We start from the raw sequence: 22,868 nt of genomic DNA, 5'->3' as shown, positions 1-22,868 counted from the left end.
CAATTAAATCGTTCTGTATTTTGTTTCACAGGCTAGAAAATATAGTGGATGTCCCAAAATGACTCGCTAGCCTGTCATCTTTCTGAGCGAAAGCATGTAATAGTTCAACATAGTTGCCACGATGAGCAGAGCCCTTACTTTCATCATTTCCACGAAATGCCAGCTGTTGTTTGGCAAGGAAGCAGGTGGCATTGATGAGATCTTTTAAAATCTCCCGGTTCTCCTTTACCTTAGCATTGTGGATGCTGATGTTGAGTCTTCGCTCATTTTTTATGAGGCTCCATTGTAAAATTTTCAGGTCGCAATATCCCATTTGAGTCCAGACATTGTCACAAGTTGAGAACAGAAGGCAGGAAAAGCAGAAAAGGCGGTTTCTTGCTGGACATCCACACAGCCAGCCTTTTCGTGTGTACCAGTCCGCCTGAAAAGAGCGAGTATTGTGTCCCGTTGTCTGAAGCAAACCTTTTAGCTCCGGTGTTGGTCTTCCTTTAATTATTACCTCCTGCTTCGATTGAAAGTCCAGTTTAGAAAATTCTTTCAATTTAGATATGTAATCCTCCATTCTGAAAGTGAGGCCAAGCAACACGAAAAAATGACTGCATGGTTGCACTTTACTTGCTAACTGTTTACTGTAGCTTTCTGTCTCTAATTCTATTATTCTGCAGACGTGGAGCAAGAAGTATCTCTGGAATCACAAGCGCCCCCTGCCTGTCATGAGGCGGGAGAAGTGTTTGCCTCACCTACGCACAGTTTTGACAAAAATAAAATAAACACTGTAGTACAGTGTTTATAATGTACAGTGACTGTACATTATATACACCAGCTAAACTGTAGAAATTTAGTTCATATACTAAACGTGTTTGAACGCTTTAATAGCGATATGCAGAAGGACAGCAATGCGGTCTCACTGCAGAGCAAGCCAGCACAGTAAGCATAGTGATTGCGCAATCCATAGTGAGGATCAGCCGGCTGGTGCCTCTCTGCTCGTCTCTACTTAGTATTTGAACGGTAAATGTGAAAATTCAGCGATTTTGAAAAAAAATTCTAAACGGTGAAGTTAAATGGACAAGAACTTTAAAGTACAAATCACTAAATACATATAACTGTGTAATTTATTTTTTCATTTGATATTTCCATGACAGCTTTCCATGATGACATCCATGTCATCATCACCTGCACGTCAGTGATACAAATATACATATATACACATATACAAATATACACATATATACATATATACACATATATACATATATACAAATATACATATATACACATATACATATACGTGTCCACTCTAGTGCCAGGATTTTTGTCATTGTCACTTAAATTCCAGGACCCACAGAATATTGAGTTTTAGGACTACATAAATTGTCATCATTAGATGTAATTGACCAAAAAAAAGTTTTTCTCTTCTTAAATGTTCTTCAGGTGCATGAGTATATGAAATAGGGCTGCGTCAAACACATTAAAATGTCAAAGAAAAATTACTTCTGACAAAACGTGAACTGATAAGTGTATTTGATGAATTTTCATGAGAAAATGACAACAGAGATTACACTGTTGAAAACACTGTATATTAATACTACTTCATGGAAAACAAAATTCTGTCGAAAACATAAAGCCAATCGGTCAGTCATTCGCCTGTGTGTTTAAATAAACCACGATGGCCGTGATGTCGTTGCGGTCCATGTGAGCCAGGTCTTGGGGAAGAGCCAGCATGTACGCCAGCCGTTCGTGGCAGAGTTCGCCGTACTCCCCGTTACCCAGGGCGTGCCGGATGAGGTGCGTGGCGGCGTTGGTGTCCAAGGCGGGCAAGAGGCGCGCCTGACGCTTGAGCAGGAGCTGGTGCAGATGGCCCAGATTTAGCTGACGCTCCGACTGAGAGACTGGACCCTGGCGGGTGAAATCATGGGAAAGGGAGTTTTGTGTTCAGTTGTTGGAAAATTCTAGACACGTAGAAATGATTTAAGACTAGACTACTTTTCTGACCAAACCGGCATCTGACAGAAATTCGGCATGGTGGGCGAATGGTTAGAACCTCCACCTCACAAGGCACAGGTGCAGGGTTCCATTCAGGATTTGGAATTTGCATGTTCTCCCTGTGCCTTTGTGGGTTTTCTCCAGGTACTCTGGTCTTTTCCCACATTCCAAAAACATACATGGCAGGTTAATGGAACACTCTAAATTGTCCCGAGGTGTGAGTGTGGGAGTGGCTGGTTGCTCGTCTATCCTGTATGTGCCCTGCAATTGGCAACCAATTAAAGGTGTAGCAAGCCGATTACCCGAAGATAGCTGGGATAGGGTTTCGCACACTCGCGTGACCACCAACAAAAAAGTTACAATATTATGTAATGTTATAATACATATTAGAAAACAAAGATGAAGATCACAACATTTTCAATCCACCCCTATAATATTCGTATTGAAAAGGCTATTGTTTCTTTGTAAAAGTTTTACCTTGCCGTACAGCATTCATCTTGTGCATACCTGACGGTGAACACCACTCAGACGCTCGCCAACGAGTTGCACCGCCTCTTGATTACTCAGCTCGTCCCACAAGCCATTGGTGCCAAGGTAGGTCACTTCTGGAACCGCATCCAGGTAGGGTGGTGTCAGGTAATTGGGTAAGGTGTAGTGGTACAGACTGAGGGAGTCAGGTACCACGTTGGACTCGAGGCTAGCGAGGATGCTGCGCTGCAACTCGAGGCTCTACTTGAACCTCACGTCACCAAATGCTCGTGAGGGCATGAAAGCCTGCGGATGACAAAGGATCACACAGTATTATAGGTTCTTAAAATGGAGTGTGTGATTTTTGTTCAGCAAAATGATGAGCAAGTTTGTTTTATTGTCGCTCCTTCACTCCAATCTTTCCTTTTGTGTATTTTTTTCTGGCATTTACTTTAAATCTCCTGATACCAAAATTTGAAATACAGTAAAGTCTCGTTATATCGATATTCAAGGGAGTCCGAAAAAATATTGATATAACCGGGACTATCGATATATCCGACCCTGTTTGCATGTAATTTTCTCCGTGCGTGCATAGAAATAGTATCAATATAACCGGGACTATCGATATATCCGATATCGATATAACGAGACTTTACTGTAATGTATTTTTCCACCACATGTTTTCTGCCAAGCGATGAGAGTTCACAGCAGCCTTTGTAAAATATCTGTGGCTTCGAAGCACTGTGCCAACAGAGGTCTGTGCCAACAGAGGTCATTCTCAGCAAGCCAGTGTTATTACCTGCTCATTTGCTCGCAGAATGCTGTCGATCTGCACTTGGCTGAGCTGAAAGTCAAAATCCTGATGTGTTGAGAGTTTACGCCCACTTCGAGTTGCCAAGGTGAGATCTTTTTTCAACTTTTGCTCGTATCTTGTGGAAAATAGATCACAGGAGGAAGAAGGATGATGATGATGATGATGATGATATGCTTGCTTGGGAAAATTTGCGTGGGGGCGACAAAAAACAGCACTTGTTAAAATGACTGAATTATTGAATATCATAATAATAATATTTCATTTATAAGCGCATTTCAAAACTTTCAAGGGCACTGTGAATGAATGGGTATAGATGATTCAAAAAGAAGAAATTAAAACCTGCAGTGCATTTGGGATGTTGCTGGCTCTTGACGCTCGTTCAATGATGCTGGCGTACGAACGCCTCAACATATTTGATAACCGTTATGCTACAGTCAACTTTCCAAGTAATTTCGCTGTGTGGAAGGACAACAGCGTAAAGTTCGTTACGCGCAACAACTTGCCGGGCATTACGAAATTAGAAGAAAGGTGAAATCATGTTTATTCTGTAATCTGTAAATGTTGCAAGAAGCTAACGTTAGTTTATGCTACTTCTGAGTAATCGTGACTTTTGTATAATTTATAACTCAAACTGGAGCGTTATTATTTAAAACATATATTACGGCGTCAATATAGTCGTTATCACGTATCAAAACACACACAAAGTGGCCTCGTGAAGTAGTAAATGAACAGAACAGCACCGAGGACAGATATGCATGTGACTGACGTAAAAAAAACGTAACCGATTACGTACCCTCGAGCAATTTATGAATTTTGTCGTACTGTAAATACAAATAAATAATCTGCTGTCACAGTATTTAAACAAAACGCCCGATAGCGGCATGCTTGGATATCATTACACAAAATTAAAATAAAAACAAATGATTCAAAATGAAGTCTGTCAAATATCTTGGCCGTCTTGGACGCCATATTTCCTTTTGTATACCATTGACGCACCCGGAGTCCAATATTGTTAGCTTAATTAATTTGTGAAGACAAACAAATCATGTGCACGGTAAAGGTAATTATATACATATAATAGTACATATTATTCCACATTTGGACAAGTTTGATCTGTTTATTTCTTACACACAAAGACACACAAGTCGTGCTTAGCTTTCGCTACTTTCACCCGAATATGTTAATGTGAGCATATGTGATGATATCCAAGTAAGCATATTAATGTGCCTCGTGTCTTTCATAGAATTAGCTATTTATTTTGTATACTGTTATCATTTTGATTTTGACAACTGCTGTCCTTCTGCAGAACAAAGTTTACCTGACTGTAATAAACTCTTGACACCAATTACAGTAATGCATCACCTGGGAGTTCAAACTACTGAAACAGTGCAAGAGAGCACTGATGATGCATTGGTTTACAGCAGCAGCCGCAACAGTGAGTGTATTCTGATTGTTTGAACAATTATCAATGTTTCTCAATTTACATTCAGAGCACATACAGTATACAATATTTCATAAGGAAAACCTCAGGTCACACTACAAAAGAAAAATAAAATGCCACAAAATGCATTTACAGTTTGCTGAAATAATGTTGATCTCATCTCACTTTAATTTCAAATGTGGGCCTGTTCAGTTGAAAACAACAACACTATTCTGTTGATGAAGGGCAACAGATGAATTAAATATAGTAAGTACACTGTGTTCACCACAGCAACTATCAGGAGATAGTGCACAGTGTCAAAGACATTAAGTTTGGCAATAATTTTCTGACTTTGTCTGTGAAATTAGCAAATTTTTCATGCCACACTGATGATCTCTCAGGCCACGCTGTGTTTTTGGGAATCATTGAAATATGTATATTAACAGAGGCGATGTTAATTTCCGTGTAGCCGTATATGTACTAATGTGCGTCTGGCTTGTGTTTCATGTTGTGATGTCAGCTACCAAGACAGATCTCTCTTTCCTGCTTGAATGTCTGAAGTTCCAGATGGACTGTCCGGACTTACAGAAACAAGCCCTTGTCACCATCAACTCCATATGTGAGAAAAAAGGTAAGATCAGACGTAAGGGTTGAGGCGATATGATATACATTAGAAACACCGGTATTCAAGTTTTTATTCTGAATAATCGTGACTTTTGTATAATTTAAAACTTTTTTTTGTATAATTTAAAACTCAAACTGGAGCGTTATTATTTAAAACATATACTACGGCGTTGTGTACAATACTATGTTTTATTCTGATCTAAAGACATTTTCGAAACTACCATTGTTGTTATTTCGATTGTTATAACAAAAACATTTCCACAAAGGATATTTGTCCCACCCCAACACAAAAAGGTGCTGTTTTATTATTTATTGCTTTATGCATGATTTTACTGTTTTGTGTGTTGTCTTTGTTGTAAAGTGTCCTTGAGTGTTCAGAAAGGCGCTTGTAAATTAAATGTATTATTATTATTATTATTACAAAAAGGTATATCCCAAACCCACCATTGAATTTTCTAAATTATTGATTTCGACACTGACTTCCCTTCACCTAATTCATATGACAAATGCATGGCCCAGTCAGTAGCCCATTTTCATTCTTATTTCGTGCATTTCACATTCACCATGTATAATTTCAGAACACAATGTGGACCTGCTAAGAGAAATGGGAGGTGTGATGTTTGTGTACAGTCTCTTCAAATCCGATGTTGTTCATCCAAGTGTAAGGCATACTGCGCTCTTCACACTTGGCACTTTAGCGGAGGCCAATGGTATGTACGGCATTCTCAATGCCAAACAACTCACAGTGGCATATTTGTGATAAGATTGGACCAGTGTTATGTTAGGATACTCACTGTGTCACAACAGAAAGTTTTTTGCGGCCTTCAATCCATAAAGTACAAGTTTCAACCATGTTTTTTTCCTCTTGAAGTGTATTGCAAGAATAGTCTATGTCAAAGGAAGATATTTCTGGACATTTGTGCCTATATGAAAGAAGAAGATGCCTCGCTTAGACAGAAAAGTGTCTCTGTCTATTTCCTCTCCGTGTTGGTATCCAACAACAGTAAGACCCAAGCTTATCTTCAACATGGAAACAAGAATTTTTATTCAAGAGCAAAAACTTCATCAATAGTGGTTCTTTTCTAGAGGCAGGGCAAACTTTTGCCCAAACCACTGGCTGCGTAGAATTTCTGCTGAACCTCTTTAAGTAGGTGAAAAATAATCTGTATTCACACACAAGTCAAGGAACTCATTTTGTATTTTTTTGTGTTGACACCATTACAGGAACATGTTTCCTGAAGCTACTGCAGAATCTTCTCATATCTGCCTTTGGGTATCTGTGTCCAATGCGCTATGTGGGTGTGTCAACAACCCTCAGAATGGTATTGCAATAAATATTCATTCATAATCATGATACTTGCCTGAAGCACTCTGCTAATCTTTGTGTTCCCCTCATACTCCAGAAGACGCTCAGTGCGTCTGTGTGTCATCCTTTCCCAAAATAAAAATGTGGCTTCAGCAGATTTCTTTGCCTTGCTTTGAGGTGTTTCGATATCTTTGCTCCTTCATAGCGATGACTGTTGCCAACAACGGTATGTAGAGGCAAAATTCCATACTGTCAAATGTAAAAAGCCCTGTGTGTTACCCAACAGATACTTTGTGTTTCCAGGACGTGTTCAAAGGAACTTTGCCGCCACCGGGGTGTTGGATACCCTTGTTCTCATGCTGATTCGTCTGGCATCTGAATCTGACACAAGCCCGTTGTCTTGCCAGCTTTTAATAATATTAATCAAGACGGTGTCAGCATGTATCGAGAACAACGGTGAGGGTTCATCTCATGAAATGTCACTGTAAACTACATCATTTGCCTCTTATTTCCATTCAGCAAATCTGGCTTCAGTTTTGGCCTGCTACACTGTCGTCGATCATCTTGTTTCCCTGCTGGCAAGCCCGCAACTCAACTGTGAGGATAGACTGGCAGTGCTAATCTTACTGGGCCATTTCACTGAAGCTTCTGGTAAGAAAGTCAGCGGCTGCGGAAACAACTGAGTTTTTAACTACAGTGATACCTCGGTTTATGAACTTAATTGGTTCCAAGAAAGTGTGTGTAAGGTGAAAAGTTCGTCTGCCAAACATTTATTTCCCATCAGAAACCATTTGAAATGATAATAATCTGTTCCCTGGTCCCCATAAAACATAATTTTCTACTAAATAAGCCTTAAAACTACACAAAATATACCTTATTTTATGGATACACACCTAGCCACACGTAGCAATGGTCGACTTAGCATACTGGTACTGGAACGCTAAGTTACACAAACGCACACCTGTGTTTTTTGATGATCTCCTTCTTTTGCTCGACCATAATTTTCTTTTGTGTCTTCTTCGGCTTAACACGAGCCTGTGGTGGGGTCTTTTTCAGTTCCATAATAGCAAAAATACTACATTCGATAACAAACCACATCTGCACTCAAAGGGGGGTGTGGAAAACTAGTCCGCCAGCCACCATAGCGATGTTCGATCGTGTGGTTTGGTGTTCATCCGCATGAAAGTAGTCCGCCGTCCACCGTGGAGCTGTGTGGTTTGGTTCGTCCAACGAAAACTAGTTCGTATGTCTTCTCCTTCTTTTCCTTCCTTTCCTTTCGGCTTTTCCCCTCAATGGTCGCCACAGCGAATCAATGTCCTCCATCTATCCCGTTTTTGTGCATCCTCTTCTCTCACACCAGCTACCTTCATGTCTTTGACCACATCCATAAACCTCCTCTTCGGTCTTCCTCTCGGTCTCCTGCCTGGCAGTTCAAGGCTCAGCATCCTTCTTCCGATATAGTCACTCTCCTCTGGACATGTCCAAACCATCTCAGTCTGGCCTCTCTGACTTTCTCTCCAAAGCCTCTAATGAGTTGTCCCACTAATGTACTCATTCCTGATCCTATCCAACCTGGTCACTCCCAAAGAAAACCTCAACATCTTCAGCTCTGCTACATCCAGCTCTGCTTCCTGTCTTTTCTTCAGTGGCACTGTCTCCAGTCCAAACATCATGGCTTTTCCTTTCATCCTAACTGAAACCCTTCTATCATACATCACACCTGACATTTTTCTCCAGCCGCTCCAGTTCACCCCAAATACTTAAAATCCTCCACCTTCTTTATCTCTTTTCCCTGTAGCCACAAGGGGGCACAAGCCAGTGTCTTGTTGTGCCGGTCCCAAGCCCGGATAAATACAGAGGTTTGTGTCAGGAAGGGCATCCGACGTAATTTTTTTTGCCAAAACAAAGATGCGAATCAAACCTCTGAAAACTATGTATTCCTATGTATTCTCACAAATCTAATGTTCATAACGTGAAAAGTTCGTGAGCTAAAGCGTTTGTAAGCCGAGGTATCACTATTTGTTGTGCATGGAATGCACTGTACCTCTAAGTTATATGGAAACAAAAAATAAACAAACAAATAAAACAAAATAATTAACAGCATCAGTACAGTTCAGTTGTATTGCACTTTCAAGTTAAATGCACTTGCAGTTAATATTTTCAAAGCTTCAAAAAACATCATTTGGAAGAGTTGTTTTTTTCCTTTCGGCTTTTCCCTTCAAGGGGTCGCCACAGCGAATCGGTGTCATCCATCTTCAGGGGTTTGATTCGCATGTTTGTTTTGGCCAGTTGTTATTTTATTATAGAGGGGAGGGATACCCTTGTTTGTATGCTAGTTAATTCATACATACTGACAAATAACTGTTGAAACGTTCAGTCTTTCCCTGCTATTCAAGCTTCACTGTAGTATCATTACTGTGGTCTTGCATATGAGAAAGAGCCACAGGTTGCTCCTCTCAGCTGTTTGTTTTTATTTGTTGTAGAAAAGTCAAAAACAATGCACATTGCATCTGAAGCTGCTATCCGCCACAGCTTTCAGAATTAGAGTTATCTTTTGCCATGTTTGTGGAACACTCAAGAAATTTTTGTACTAAATTCATCCTGTCTACTTGATAACTAATGTTAAGCAGATTCCTTACTTACAGACAGTGTATTGTAGGTGTTCAAATACCTGACATGTTTCGGCGACTACTTCCGCCTTCGTCAGAGTGTCACGGATGTTGCTGTGACGCGCCATTTTCAGCTGGTGTTGCTATGAGGGCGTGACCTACCTGTCAGAACTGACAGGCAAGCCACGCCCCCCGCTGTCCGCTCGTCCCTCCAGGATGCTGCTCCAGGTAGTAGAGAGCATGTAAGCTCCCTCATCCCTGTTGATGGTCCTTGGTCCTCGCTTTCGGATTTCAATGGCCTCCCTGATCCAGCGCTGATGTTTGTTGTCTTCGGTGCGGATGACTCTGGCCTTCTCCCAGTCCATGATGTGGTTCTCTCTTTTGCAGTGGTCCGTGATGGCTGATTTATGGTGCTCCTGTTGTGCTTGTTCTTTTATTGCTCTTGTTTGGATTGTTGCCGTCTCCTTCTCGCACTCGTTCTTGTGCTCTTTTTTTCTTGTATTGAAACTCCTTCCTGTCTCCCCGATGTATGATTTATTGCATGACTTGCATGGGATTTCATATATTGCGTTACATTTGTTTTCCGGGAGTATTTTGTCCTTTGGGTGTACCAAGATTTGACGGAGAGTTGTGTGTGGTTTGACCGGTGTGTTTATGTTGTGTTTCCTCAGTGCCCTTTGTATGCGTTCTGTGATTCCTCTTATGTACGGTAGTGTTACCATTGCTCTGTGTTCTTGTTTGTTTGTTTGCTTTTTCTTTCTTCCCTGTCTTGTGTTGTTTTTGTTTTTGACCTGCTCTGCCCCTTTAGTTATTGCCCACTGGGGATATTGGCATTTTTTCAGTGCGTGTTGTATATGTTTTTCCTCCTGTGTTCAATATATGAAATCCCATGCAAGTCATGCAATAAATCATACATCGGGGAGACAGGAAGGAGTTTCAATACAAGAAAAAAAGAGCACAAGAACGAGTGCGAGAAGGAGACGGCAACAATCCAAACAAGAGCAATAAAAGAACAAGCACAACAGGAGCACCATAAATCAGCCATCACGGACCACTGCAAAAGAGAGAACCACATCATGGACTGGGAGAAGGCCAGAGTCATCCGCACCGAAGACAACAAACATCAGCGCTGGATCAGGGAGGCCATTGAAATCCGAAAGTGAGGACCAAGGACCATCAACAGGGATGAGGGAGCTTACATGCTCTCTACTACCTGGAGCAGCATCCTGGAGGGACGAGCGGACAGCGGGGGGCGTGGCTTGCCTGTCAGTTCTGACAGGTAGGTCACGCCCTCATAGCAACACCAGCTGAAAATGGCGCGTCACAGCAACATCCGTGACACTCTGACGTAGGCGGAAGTAGTCGCCGAAACATGTCAGGTATTTGAACATCTACAATACACTGTCTGTAAGTAAGGAATCTGCTTAACATTACTCAAGAAATTTGTCTCCGCTCCTACAGACTATCATATATCATAAATAACAAGCAACTATAATCAAGGACATGACAAGTAAATATGCAAAGACATTCCATCATGTAAAGGTACCATTATGCGGTTGTGTCACCCAATAACAGCTGTGAGACAATGTAGAATGTATCAAGCAAAGCAAAAGTGATCAGTGGTACAATACAATACTATAGCAGTTGTGAAGTTGGTGTAAATAATCATTGCACCATTTTAAAGTGACCAATAGCAGTTATTTGTTGAGCAAGTTGAAGTGTGCAATTGGGAAGAAGTCTTTGAGCCCTTTAAAGTGTCTGGTGATGTGGAACAGAGATTAGTTACAATGGTTCAAGTTAATACAGCTGGACCTACAATAATTAGAGTGGTAATGCTGTTCCACGGGGTTATGCATAATTATATGAGCCACTATACAAGTAGATTTGGGTTATGTTTAGGGAGTTAATGGTTGTAGGGAAGAAGCAGTTTTAATGTCTGCTAGATCTGGTGCGTATGGATCGGTAGTGTTTACCGGCAGTAGGTGGACAAGGTTATGGGCAGGATGCGAGGGGTCCAGTGGGATTTTCTGTGCCCTTGTCTTGTGTCTTGCGGGTTGCAAGTTCTCAAAAGTGGGTAGGGTGGTGCCATTTTTTTTCCCCACAGCCCTAACTGTCAGCCAATAATAAAAAATACAATGTACCTTTGTTTAATAGATTGTTATTGTGTAACATCAAGAGCCCTTTTCTAATACTATCTACAGAGGAACACCAGTGCCAACTGTTGCAGTGTGGTGGCCTGCCACTTATCATCACGCTGGTCGCTGAAGATGCAAATGAGAAGATCAGAAAGTTTGCTACATTTATACTGCAGACCTGCAAACAAGCTAGTAAGTCTGAGGCATTCATCAAATGAGATCCTGCTGGTCAATGTATAATTGAATGAAATTCGGTGTTGATGACTGGAATCTATTTTTCTGTCACCAAAGTTACATCTTTGGGCATCCTTGGTGCAAGGCAAAAAGATGAGAAGCTTGCCACAGCAGCCACTGAAGAATTTGGCCCAGTTGATTTTTCAATAACCTCACCGCTCAACCTCAAGGCTCTTTGTGTCCTGAAAAAACACAATTCCTTCAACATGTTCAACTCAAAGGAGGAAAATGACAAAGGAGCGGGTGGAAGACATGACAAGAATACAAAGTCATGTGCTGACAAAGAGGCGTGTGAAACCAACAGGACTGTGTCATGTTCAGTCTGTCATGGTACTGGATCGCTGATACAGTCCCAAGTACAGCAACAACAGGGGGGCCAATATGCATCAACAGTAGACAGGTTGGAGTATGTCCTTTTTAATATTTTACAGGGGTTATGGGTTTATGCCAACACTGCTGTGACCTAATGCAACAACATTTTTTTATTTATAATTTATATTATAAACAACTATGCATGGCTTGGAACCGGAGAAAACCCACAGTGGATAGCAAACTCTCCAGCAAGGCCAGGGTCTGGACTTCAACTCTTAAAGTGGCAGTTTTGCTCTAGCCATTACTGCACAGAATAAGCAAATAAAAGTAAAAAAGTACATGCCGGTACTTGTACAATCCAAGTATATTCAAAACAAAACCAATAATGCTACATTTTATCCTGGTGTGTCCTCTTAATCCACACTGTGACCCAATAACATGATAGGCTGTCCACTTTTGTAACCGCTTTCCCCGAAAGGGGATCATCTCAGACACTTAATCATGAGTAATAATTTTTGTTTAAAGTCCCCCGAAGAACTCTCCAGAGCAACAGCACCAAGTACCACGGGCGATTAAATGCAGTGATGGAGAAAGTAAGCTGTGAAAAATGGAAATGCATATGCTCTTCAAGTACTGTAGATGAGATGGTTTTCCTGTTTTAAATACCCTGTCGTGATATTCAGAGTTGCAGGACAGTGACATATTTGCGGAGAAAAGGGAAGAGGAGGAATCCCACAACAATGAAAGATGCACGGGTAAAACAACAGTGTGCGGCACAAAAACATTGTGCATTGCATCGTCGTACGAGTTGAAATCAATTGTCTTCTCATGCTCTTTCTCTTTTCACTCCCTCAGGTTGCACGATGCCTTTTGAGAGAGTGACCAGTCGTACTTTTGCCTCTGTCCTGGACTTCTGCCGTCAGAAGTGTGAAATGCACAAGGTCCTCCGGGAGGCGACAGTGCACTTCAACGCCTCCCACCGTAGCTCTCTGGTGGAGAGAGAGCTGGAAATGCTTGAAACCACCCATCTGAAAACAGAGGAGTCAGTGGGGGCGCCACGGAGAATGCTCACAAGCTGGAAGCTTCCGTGTCTAAATTTAAAAAGTAATCCATCCTCTAATACTTGTGTGTTCAAACGTTTTGCTCTGCGGATTGAAAACTGAAAAATGGAAGGTTGCTAGTGCTTCTTTTGCTGAATACAATCCATGAAGGAATTTTATAATTTGTTCGGGCAAATTGTGCCGCCAATCAAAACTCCAAAACACACCCTATGGACTGCAGTCAGGAAAACAAGAACAACCACAGACAAGGGGAAGGATGTTCTGACAAAAACTGCACTGACTAAGATTTCAAATGTCGATGGCCTTACATCTGTCCAAAAGAGTAGAATGTGAACAGTAGCTTTTGACATACACTTTACATCAGGGGTGTCCAAAGTCGGTCCTCGAGGGCCGCTGTCCTGCCTGTTTTCCAGCTCTCCCAGGAGCAACACACCTGATTCCAATGATCAGCTCATCAGCCAGCTCTGAAGCAGCATCAAAATGGTCCTGATGATTTGAATCAGGTGCGTTGCTCCTGGGAGAGCTGGAAAACAGGCAGGACGGCGGCCTTCCAGGACCGACTTTGGACACCCCTGCTTTACATTATCAACATGCTGTAATGCTGCTCCATCTCATCTTTCTATTTAAGGTAGTAAGACACATCGATTTCTTTTTTCATAATTTTGAAGTGGCTCCACAAGGATAGATCCGTCTTTCACCTGAACAGATCACCTCATTCAGAACCAAAACACGATCAATCAATAGTCAACAGACCATTTTCAAAGCAGTGAGAATGGCTAATGTGATATGCTAAAAGAATCTAACTTTGGCATAGAGCATTAACCATTTTTGCAACTGAAACAGAATCATCTTTATGCACCATTTGGAAAAGAAAGGTGACTGTTTTAGTCAATGGAGAGTTCCTTTCTGTCTTTGCCTATCTTGAAAAGCACCACCACAGACCATGCAAACTCCACAGAGTTGAAATACAGAACCCCTAAACTGTCAGACAGACGTGCTAAATGCCGTGCTGCAAATGTTTCACTCTTGCCGTGCATTTTTTTCCTTTGTCAAATATCAACATCCCTGCTAGCGAAATCTAACTTCTTCCTCCATCCAGATGTCGTCTTGATTCCGACCTCCCATGGATCAAAGCAAAGGATGCCTGAAAGGATTTGGAACTGGCAGAATGGTAAGACACCGCTTGAAATTGAACATTTCATTGTGTGTATTTGATCATCAGTAATCATTGGTGACAGTTTGCAAATATGGAATTGTAGGTCTTCAAACTCCACTGACAGATATTAACTTGGTCCCGATGAAAAGAAGAGCTCAAACACTGAAGTTCCCTTGTCACATGTCCGGTACGTACATAGTACAATATATTATTTATTATGGCGGCAGGGTGTCCAGTGTGTGTGTGTGTGTGTGTGTGTGTGTGTGTGTGTGTGTGTGTGTGTGTGTGTGTGTGTGTGTGTGTGTGTGTGTGTGTGTGTGTGTGTGTGTGTGTGTGTGTGTGTGTGTGTGTGTGTGTGCGTGTGTGTGTGTGTGTGTGTGCGTGTGTGTGTGCGTGCATGTGTGTGTGCGTGCGTGCGTGTGTGTGAAAAATCAGTGTGTTTTGGGTATTTTAGATGGTATAAAACGTTTTTTTGATGTCAGTTAGGAAACAAAAAAATTGTGCGCGCGTGCACAAATTTTTTTCAAAAATACCCAAAACACGCAGGCTGTTTTTTAGTCAAATGCAAAACACCGATAAAAATGACTTAGTGTCCTTGAAACTGGGGAGATTCAGAAAGTCCCGCACCCTTGTTCGTGACGTCACTATGGGTCACACATTGCCTTGCTCCAGAATCAAAACAATGGCCTCAGAGAGTTCAGATTCAGAGAAGATGCTTTCTTGTTACTCATCCAGTTATGAATATGATTCAAATCGTTCTGAAGAGTAAAGCATAAATGGTTGCAATCGATTAAAGAAGTCCTTCCGAATCAGTTCGAGCCACCTGCAAGCGATGAAACCGGTGAAGATCTGGACTCCGTTGTCGCGCCCAGAAAATGCACAAGACGGCGCACAAGCTCCGTTGGAAATGGGCTGATTTGTCCGCTGTGAATTTGTGTAAACTTACACCTTCTTTATGCGTGTTACCGCAATTGGCTGCGACATACAACGATTCACTATCGCGTTATTTATGTAGTTTTCCTTCTAATTTCGCGATCAACATGGTGTTTTCAGATGACAAAAATTACCCAAAATGCATTGTCTGTCGCTTTCTTGGTCGAGGGTGTTCCGAATGTGACGTCACTTCGGGCATCGTCATCAACTCGAAAACAAGACTTCATGAAGATTCAGCGCGAGTCTTAAAACATAAATATAGCTACTGTATATGCGGTGGAATCTTTGTAAAATGCGCTTAGTAGAAGTGGTGTCGGTTGTCCTTTAAGTGTCAATTAAAACTAAATCTTATTATTTCTGTCCTTAGACAAGTAAAGCTTCCGGATGCTGACCATGTGACTGAGAGACTCTTCACTAAAACTCTACCCCTTCATCAGACTCAACAGAAACTGTTTTGGCTCCAGAGCCTTCAGTTCAACAAATGTAGTTTCTCTTCAAATTTGTTCAGGACTGCTAAGTCATGAGTTGTTCTACAGCACATCCAAAGTATTTCTGCTGCACCATTATGGGTACAAGTCGTTGTTAATATTATAATGAATTAGTTGTCATTCATGAATTAAAATATATGGATATGCCCCATGTCATATGCGTAACAAATTATCTGTTTCCATCACTATCAGTGAGGTACAGCATTCATTTAAGTTAATTATTGCATTTGGGTCTATCTATTGGTGCTGCGGTTCTTCCTGCATTCTGGAGGAAAAAATGTTAGGCTAATTGAAGACTCTAAGTGGCAAACGGGGTGAATGTTTATTTGTAAATTTGTACTTGGAGATTGACTTGAAGGACCAGTCCTGGATGTGCTCTGCCAAAGTCGGTTTAACTCATTCACTGCCAGACGTGAAAAAATGTGTCCACTCTAGTGCCAGGGTTATTGTCATTGTCACTCGAATTCCAAGATCCATAGAATATTGAGTTTTAGGACTACATAAACATTCAACACAGCGTAAGAAACATTACACTATCTTCTTTCATCAGACAAAAAAGTACATTCCTAAATTATATGGGTCTGGAGTTATATGAGCTTGCAATGAGGGTGGCTGTCCAATATACAATGCAATACATACGTATTGGTTTATATCGGGTTTTAACAATAGCTAAAGCTGGAACAAAGTGCTAACATGGAAAAAAGGAAAATGCTGTCCCCTTGTGGAAAGGAAAACATTTCCAGAGGCCGCGGCCAGCGCTTTATCGGCATTCGAACAGGAAAAAAAGTAAACCTGAACAAATTCGGGAATGATGCTCGACATCATATTTTCAATTCCCGAATAAATTTGTGAATGGCAGTGAATGTGTTAATAGGAAAGCCCAGAGTTCCCTCTTATATGAACTTCAAATAAAGGCGGCTGTTCCAAAATACAATGCAATACATACATGTTGGTTGATATAGCGATTTAATAACAGCTGAAGCTCGACCAAAGCGCGAAATTGGAAAAAAGGGAAATGGTGCCCCCTTGTGGAAGGGAAACAAAACATTGTCAGAGGTCTGCCAGAGGTCGTGCTTAATCGTCATTCAAGCAAGAAAAAACAAAACTGAACTAAAACCTCCCTTCTTCCTTGCCCAACCGTCCACTTTCCCATTACTTGTTTATTGAAATGGGAAATACAGAAAAAATATCAGCTTGTCACGATGCATGGAAAATACACTTGTAATCAACACACAGCACTCAAAAAGGCATTGTTCTTTCTTTTTATTTTGCTGAAATGACAAGACAACTTTGTCCCAGTATTCTATTTCCGCAAATAGTGGGCAATCTTTTAAGACACCTCCCGGATAATAAACAATTGACTGAAAATATATGTCTCATGTCTTGCATTGAGAAAGGAAAATGAGCAGTCGTCTCAGTCGGCTCAGTTCATAGGTGCTACCATTCATATCAGTAATGAAGGAAATTGTCAGTTCACAACTGCCAATAGGTCCCAATCTCACCACCACACCCCTATCCCACCAAAACTCTGTGATTAGGTGGGAGAATTCAAATTATTTATATATATATATATAATATATATATATATATATATATATATATATATATATATATATATATATATATATATATATATATATATATATATATATATACGAATCAAATAAAATAAACCACAGGCCGTTCCTAAGCACAGATATTGTAAAAACAAAAGAGGAAAAAAAAAGACTGATGGCCTGGCTGAAAATGAATCATTTCATCACATCAAAATTATAAATACATAATGGTTAACTACTTAAATAAGCCTGCACACTCGGTTAACTATCATGGTCATATCATTGGTATACTGGTAATTCCAAATATGGGTTTATACGTTGTCATGACTCCAATTAAGACTCCGATTGCATGAATAAAAGTATCCGGCCACTGTTTGTGGAAGTACGGTATGCAGTTCACAGAAAACCTCTGCCAGTCACGTCCATTCCCACACTTCCTTCTTACATAAATGTTGAAAAAGAAGAAAATCAAGAAAAAAAAGTTGTTCAGCTTTCATTGTGAAACAACCCAAGGACATCAATACCTGTATTTCCTTGTGAATTCGCATCAAGTGACTACGGATCTTCTGATACACGGACCGGCTCGACAGACACACTCACGTCTAGGAGAGTATCGTCAATGAGGTCCTGATCATTTCCCGTCAGCGACAACTCCTTCAGACCTTCACTGAGGTTTTCCTCCTACTCGAAATGCCCATCAGTCTCTGCCTCCAAATTGCCAGCATCTTCTGTCTTCAACTGAATCTAAAGCGGCGCTCACGGCCGCCTCTGTGTCATCTGGAGATCCTACAGCTGCCGCTGCATATGCACCCTTGTCTCCCATGATGGGTGTTTGAAGGGAGACAGTGGATTGTGTGGAGGAGAAATCTGTGTTGAGGTCAACGGAAGGAGATAAGAATGTCTCTTGAACCGGGGCTGCCTCGAAATCCACCTCCCCGCGTGCCACTGATATTGGTGTAGGAGCGCATACACACTCTTCATTGGGCAGGCATGGGGTCTTAGTGGCTTCTTGTCCCAACACCATGTCTCCCTCCTCTGCCGGCACAGTTTGCTGAACCGGCATCACATCAGAAGCTCCCAACTCTGTCGTCTTTTGATCCTCAACGGGTTCTTGACATGGGCCTGCTGTGCTGAATGGTGACTCATGTTTCCGGATGATCTTGTTTCCCATGGTGAACCTGTCATTAGGAAATGATAGTGTCATTTTAAATGCATCCGGATGAGCGAATACAGTACAATCAACGTTGAGTCTTTTGACCCGCAAAATATATAAATGCTGTGAACATGCACCTACCTATTCACTATTCCCTGCGCCAATAGTGGATAAAACGGTGACACACTTGTTCAATGCCAGGTTCTCGTTTAAAAAAACATAAATCCATAAAATCGTCAGAGATAAATCATTTCAAAACATGGTCAACCTTTAATCTGAATCGAGCAGTCACATCTGTCATTTTCATAATAATAATAATAATAATAATAATAATAATAATAATAATAATAATACATTTCATTCATACGCGCCTTTCGAAACTCTCAAGGACATTTTACAGTCACAGGATAAGTTTTCTGTGGGTGAGCAGCGGCAGCCCCACGCGCCAGCGTTCACTCAACCCGGAAATAAATACCCGTCGATAGAAACCTAGCTAGCCAGCTAGTAGATCGCTAATCGATAGCCAACAGATAGCTTGCTAGATAGCTAGCCACCTAGATAGTTATATAGCTAATAGCTAGCGGGCTAGATAGTGAGCTAATACACTGATTGTCACTATTAAATACACAGATAGAAAGCTAGCTAGCCAGCTAGTAGATAACTAATAGATAGCCAACAGATACCTAGCTAGATAGCTAGCCACTTAGATAGCTATAAAACTAAAAGATAGCTAGGTAGATAGCTAGTTAGCTCATTCACTGAATGTCACTAATTAAATTAAACATAATAATAGTAATAATAATAACAATAATAATAATACATTTGATTTATAAGCGCCTTTAAAAACTCTCAAGGACATTTTTGGTTGTTAGGACCGGTTTAGTTGATGCCGATAAATTGTAATTCCTTCAATCTAACACCAACATTTTAGTCTACTCAGAGTATGCATTCCACAAAATAAAACCACAGTAATCACCCTAACAGTTACTCAGTTACGACACAAGTGTCACGTTCCGGCGGCGACAGTGGCAGCTGGCGAGCAGGAACGTGTGGTATAGGCGGTGGATCGTAGAGCAGGACAGAGGCGTGGGTACCGGCAAAGGATTTATTAACATAAAGCGCGGGTCCGAAAATACGCGGACCCGGTAAAAACTCGTGAAACAAACTCAAAATGACAACTGACAATGTTAGTGGGTGAGTGGCGGCAATCCACCCAACCACACTAACCAAGAAAATAAAGTGGCACACGGGGGTGCAAAACAACCTACGACGCGGTGCAAACAACAAACGCGTTCGTGGCTAAAATCATTCCTCGGGCGAAGCAAATAATGTACTGGTAACAAGTTCCACGTACTAGCTTGGCATAAGGCGAAGTATCTTCCGACGCTGGGTGGATGCCAGCGTCGGGTTTAAATGTCCACAGTTAATGAGGAGGGAATTGACAGCAGCTGGCGAGCGGCGGGAACGGAGGCCCCGCCCCGCTGTCAACTGGCTCATGACAGTACCCCCCCCTCAACGGACGCCTCCTGGCGGCCCACCTGGTTTCGACGGGTGAGCCTCGTGGAAGTCTCTCAGGAGCGACGGGTCCAGAATCCAGGTTCGCGGAACCCATTGACGGTCCTCCGGTCCGTAACCCTCCCAGTCGACCAGGTACTGGATGCCCTTTCCCCTGCGGCGTGAATCCAGGATCTCCCGCACTGCGTATGCCGGTCCTCCATCCACCATCCGCGGGGGGGGGGGTTGGGCAAGAGGGGGGGCCAAGGGGCTGGACTCCACCGGTTTGATGAGAGATACATGGAAAACCGGGTGGATCTTCATGGAGGCGGGCAGCCGAAGTCGGACCGCGACCGGGTTAATGATGGCCTCCACAGTGAAGGGGCCCGCGAAACGCGGACCCAATTTGGGGGTTGTCCCGGCCAGCCGTAGGTCCCTTGTGGACAACCAGACCTTCTGGCCCACCTGGTAGGCTGGCGCGGAACGGCGACGGCGATCCGCGACCCTTTGGTTCCGGACTGCCGTACGTGATAGGGCTGCCCTGGTCTCCCTCCATACCCGATGGGCCCGCCGAAGATGGTGTTGTATCGACGGGACCTCCACCTCCCCTTCCTGTGTGGGAAAGAGCGGCGGCTGGTAGCCATAAGCCGACATAAACGGTGACCGACCTGTGGCTGAGGAGACCAGGGTGTTGTGGGCATATTCCACCCACGGGAGATGGATGGACCAGGCAGAGGGACGATGAAGGCATACGCAGCGCAGGGCCGCCTCCAGGTCCTGGTTCTTCCGCTCGGTCTGGCCGTTGGACTGTGGATGGTAACCGGAGGACAGGCTGGCCGACGCCCCCATGGACCTGCAGAAACGCTTCCAGACCCGGGATACGAACTGGGGCCCTCGGTCCGACACGATGTCAGTGGGGATCCCGTGGAGACGGACGACGTGTTTGACCAATAGTGTCGCCGTCTCAATGGCGGACGGTAACTTGGTCAACGGCACGAAGTGTGCCGACTTAGAAAACCGGTCCACTATTGTGAGAATGACCGTCTTACCACGGGATGGGGGGAGGCCGGTGATAAAATCCACTGATATGTGGGACCAAGGGCGCGGGGGAACAGGTAGGGGGCGGAGCAGTCCTGCCGGAGGCTGATGGGAGACCTTGCCACAGGCGCACTCCGGGCAGGCCTTAACAAAGTCCGCCACGTCGTCGCGGAGCCGCGGCCACCAGAATCGCTGGGAGACGAGGTGCTCGGTGCGGCTCACCCCTGGGTGACACGCCACCTTGGATGCGTGCCCCCACTGGAGCACCTCCGAGCGCAGCGACTGGGGAACGAACAGTCTGCCTGTGGGACACTTATCGGGAGTCGGGGTACCTTTTAATGATTCCATGACCCTCCGTTCGACCTCCCACTGGAGCGCCCCCATGATCTGGCGGCCGGGCAGGATGGGTTCCGCAAGGTCTTCCTTGTCTGCTGGCTCGTGGATCCGCGAGAGGGCGTCGGGCTTGGTGTTCTTTGTTCCTGGACAGTAGGTTAGGGTGAAGGAGAAGCGTGTTAAGAAGAGCGCCCACCGTGCCTGGCGTGCGTTCAGCCTCTTGGCGGCCCGGATGACCGCCAAGTTCTTATGGTCCGTAAGCACGGTGAACGGCTCCTTCGCCCCTTCGAGCCAGTGCCTCCACTCCTGAAGAGCCAATACGACGGCGAGCAGCTCCCTGTTGCCCACGTCGTAGTTGGCTTCGGCGGAGCTGAGGCGGCGGGAGAAGAAGGCGCAGGGGTGGAGCTGCTGGTCGACTGAGGAGCGTTGGGAGAGTACTGCCCCAACGCCTGAGTCCGAGGCGTCTACCTCCACAATGAACGCGCCGTTGGGGTCTGGATGGCGGAGAACTGGGGGGTGAGAGAAAGCCTCTCTCAGCAGCCGGAACGCGGCGTCCGCTTCTCTCGTCCACCTGAACGGGGTCTTAGTGGAGGTGAGTTGGGTGAGAGGGAGGGCTTTCCGGCTGTAGTCCCGGATGAAGCGGCGGTAGAAGTTGGCGAACCCCAGGAAGCGTTGTAACTGCTTGCGAGAGGTGGGTGTGGGCCATTCTACTACCGCTTCGGTCTTGGCTGGGTCAGCCCGGATCTGCCCCCGCTCCACGATGAAGCCCAGGAAGGATAAGGAGGAGGTGTGGAATTCACACTTCTCGGCTTTGACGTATAGTCGATTCTGCAGCAGCCGCTGCAGAACTAGCCGGACGTGCTGGCGATGTGCCTCAAGGGACTCAGAAAAAATTAAAATGTCGTCCAAATACACAAAACAGAAAATATTCAGAAAATCCCTCAAGACATCATTAATAAGGTTCTGGAACACAGCGGGTGCATTGGTGAGACCAAACGGCATCACCAAGTACTCGAAGTGTCCCAGAGGTGTCTTAAATGCGGTCTTCCATTCATCCCCCTCTTTGACCCGAACAAGATGATAAGCGCTCCGGAGGTCCAGTCTAGTGAAGATGGTCGCGGCCTGGAGGGACGCGAAGGCGGAGTCAATCAGTGGGAGCGGGTATTTGTTCTTTATAGTTATTTCGTTGAGTCCCCGATAGTCCACGCACGGACGCAACGATTTATCCTTTTTAGTGATAAAAAAGAACCCCGCTCCCAGAGGTGACCTTGATGGCCGAATGAGCCCGGCCGCGAGCGAAGAGTCAATGTAGTCCCGGAGAGCCTGTTGTTCGGGTTGGGAAACGTTGTACAGACGAGAACTGGGAAACGGAGCGTTGGGCTGAATGTCAATGGCGCAATCATAGGGACGGTGCGGTGGTAACGACAGGGCGCGGTCCTTGCTGAACGCCTGTCGTAAGTCGTGGTAACAGGGCGGCACCCCCTCTAGGCTAATCTCCTCCCTAGGGTAGCTGTGAGATGGTGCCGGCCCACCCGCGGCCGACCGGAGGCAGTGAGCGTAGCAGAGGGGGCTCCACCCCTGAATGGTAGGTCCGTCCCACGAAATGGCCGGATTGTGGGTCCCCAGCCAAGGTAACCCGAGCACGATGGGAACCGAGCGTGAACGCATCACGAAAAACCGCCGGTTTTCCACGTGATTGCCCGAGAGTACGAGTCGAAGCGGCACGGTTTCTTGCGTAACCTCGGCGAGTA

At 43.9% G+C, this 22,868-nt stretch overlaps 1 protein-coding gene and 2 pseudogenes across 3 annotated transcripts; 1 reads left to right on the top strand and 2 right to left on the bottom strand.

The window, feature by feature from the left end:
* Nucleotides 1-1,145: 1,145 nt before the first annotated feature.
* On the bottom strand, nucleotides 1,146-3,775 carry LOC148898025 (pyruvate dehydrogenase [acetyl-transferring]-phosphatase 2, mitochondrial-like; annotated as a pseudogene). The gene is made up of 4 exons (XR_016114935.1): nucleotides 3,755-3,775; nucleotides 3,251-3,295; nucleotides 2,491-2,757; nucleotides 1,146-1,896 (listed from the first exon to the last, which is right to left on the bottom strand). The product of XR_016114935.1 is annotated as a pyruvate dehydrogenase [acetyl-transferring]-phosphatase 2, mitochondrial-like (transcript).
* terb1 (telomere repeat binding bouquet formation protein 1) lies at nucleotides 3,236-15,694 on the top strand. 2 transcript variants are annotated; one of them, XM_088997064.1, is made up of 18 exons: nucleotides 3,236-3,350; nucleotides 4,617-4,700; nucleotides 5,206-5,316; nucleotides 5,888-6,019; nucleotides 6,181-6,312; nucleotides 6,396-6,456; nucleotides 6,534-6,631; nucleotides 6,713-6,841; nucleotides 6,919-7,071; nucleotides 7,135-7,266; nucleotides 11,426-11,551; nucleotides 11,651-11,993; nucleotides 12,431-12,498; nucleotides 12,589-12,660; nucleotides 12,761-13,009; nucleotides 14,066-14,137; nucleotides 14,226-14,309; nucleotides 15,423-15,694. In XM_088997064.1, exons 2-18 carry the CDS (start codon nucleotides 4,619-4,621, stop codon nucleotides 15,428-15,430), a joined length of 2,052 nt encoding a protein of 683 aa, XP_088853190.1. In that variant the 5' UTR covers nucleotides 3,236-3,350; nucleotides 4,617-4,618; the 3' UTR covers nucleotides 15,431-15,694. The 2 variants fall into 2 exon arrangements, with proteins under 2 accessions (XP_088853190.1, XP_088853191.1); XM_088997065.1 differs by having other exon boundaries at nucleotides 3,262-3,350; nucleotides 4,572-4,700.
* Nucleotides 15,695-17,250: 1,556 nt separating this feature from the next.
* LOC148898023 (uncharacterized) lies at nucleotides 17,251-18,271 on the bottom strand (annotated as a pseudogene).
* Nucleotides 18,272-22,868: the final 4,597 nt, after the last annotated feature.

This window comes from Hippocampus bargibanti, linkage group LG05, assembly GCF_051943395.1.
Source record: "Hippocampus bargibanti isolate YZ-2025 linkage group LG05, ASM5194339v1, whole genome shotgun sequence".
Classification (NCBI taxonomy): Eukaryota; Metazoa; Chordata; class Actinopteri; order Syngnathiformes; family Syngnathidae; genus Hippocampus; species Hippocampus bargibanti.
The sequence above is the reverse complement of the archived record's forward strand: the minus strand, read 5'-3'. Positions and strand labels throughout refer to the sequence as shown.

Coding starts and splice junctions, on each gene's coding strand:
- terb1 (XM_088997064.1), top strand. CDS start 4,619: ATGCATCACCTGGGAGTTCAAACTACTGAAACAGTGCAAGAGAGCACT. Junction 7,072..7,134: donor AGCATGTATCGAGAACAACG/GTGAGGGTTCAT, acceptor ATTTCCATTCAG/CAAATCTGGCTTCAGTTTTG. Junction 13,010..14,065: donor TCCGTGTCTAAATTTAAAAA/GTAATCCATCCT, acceptor TCCTCCATCCAG/ATGTCGTCTTGATTCCGACC.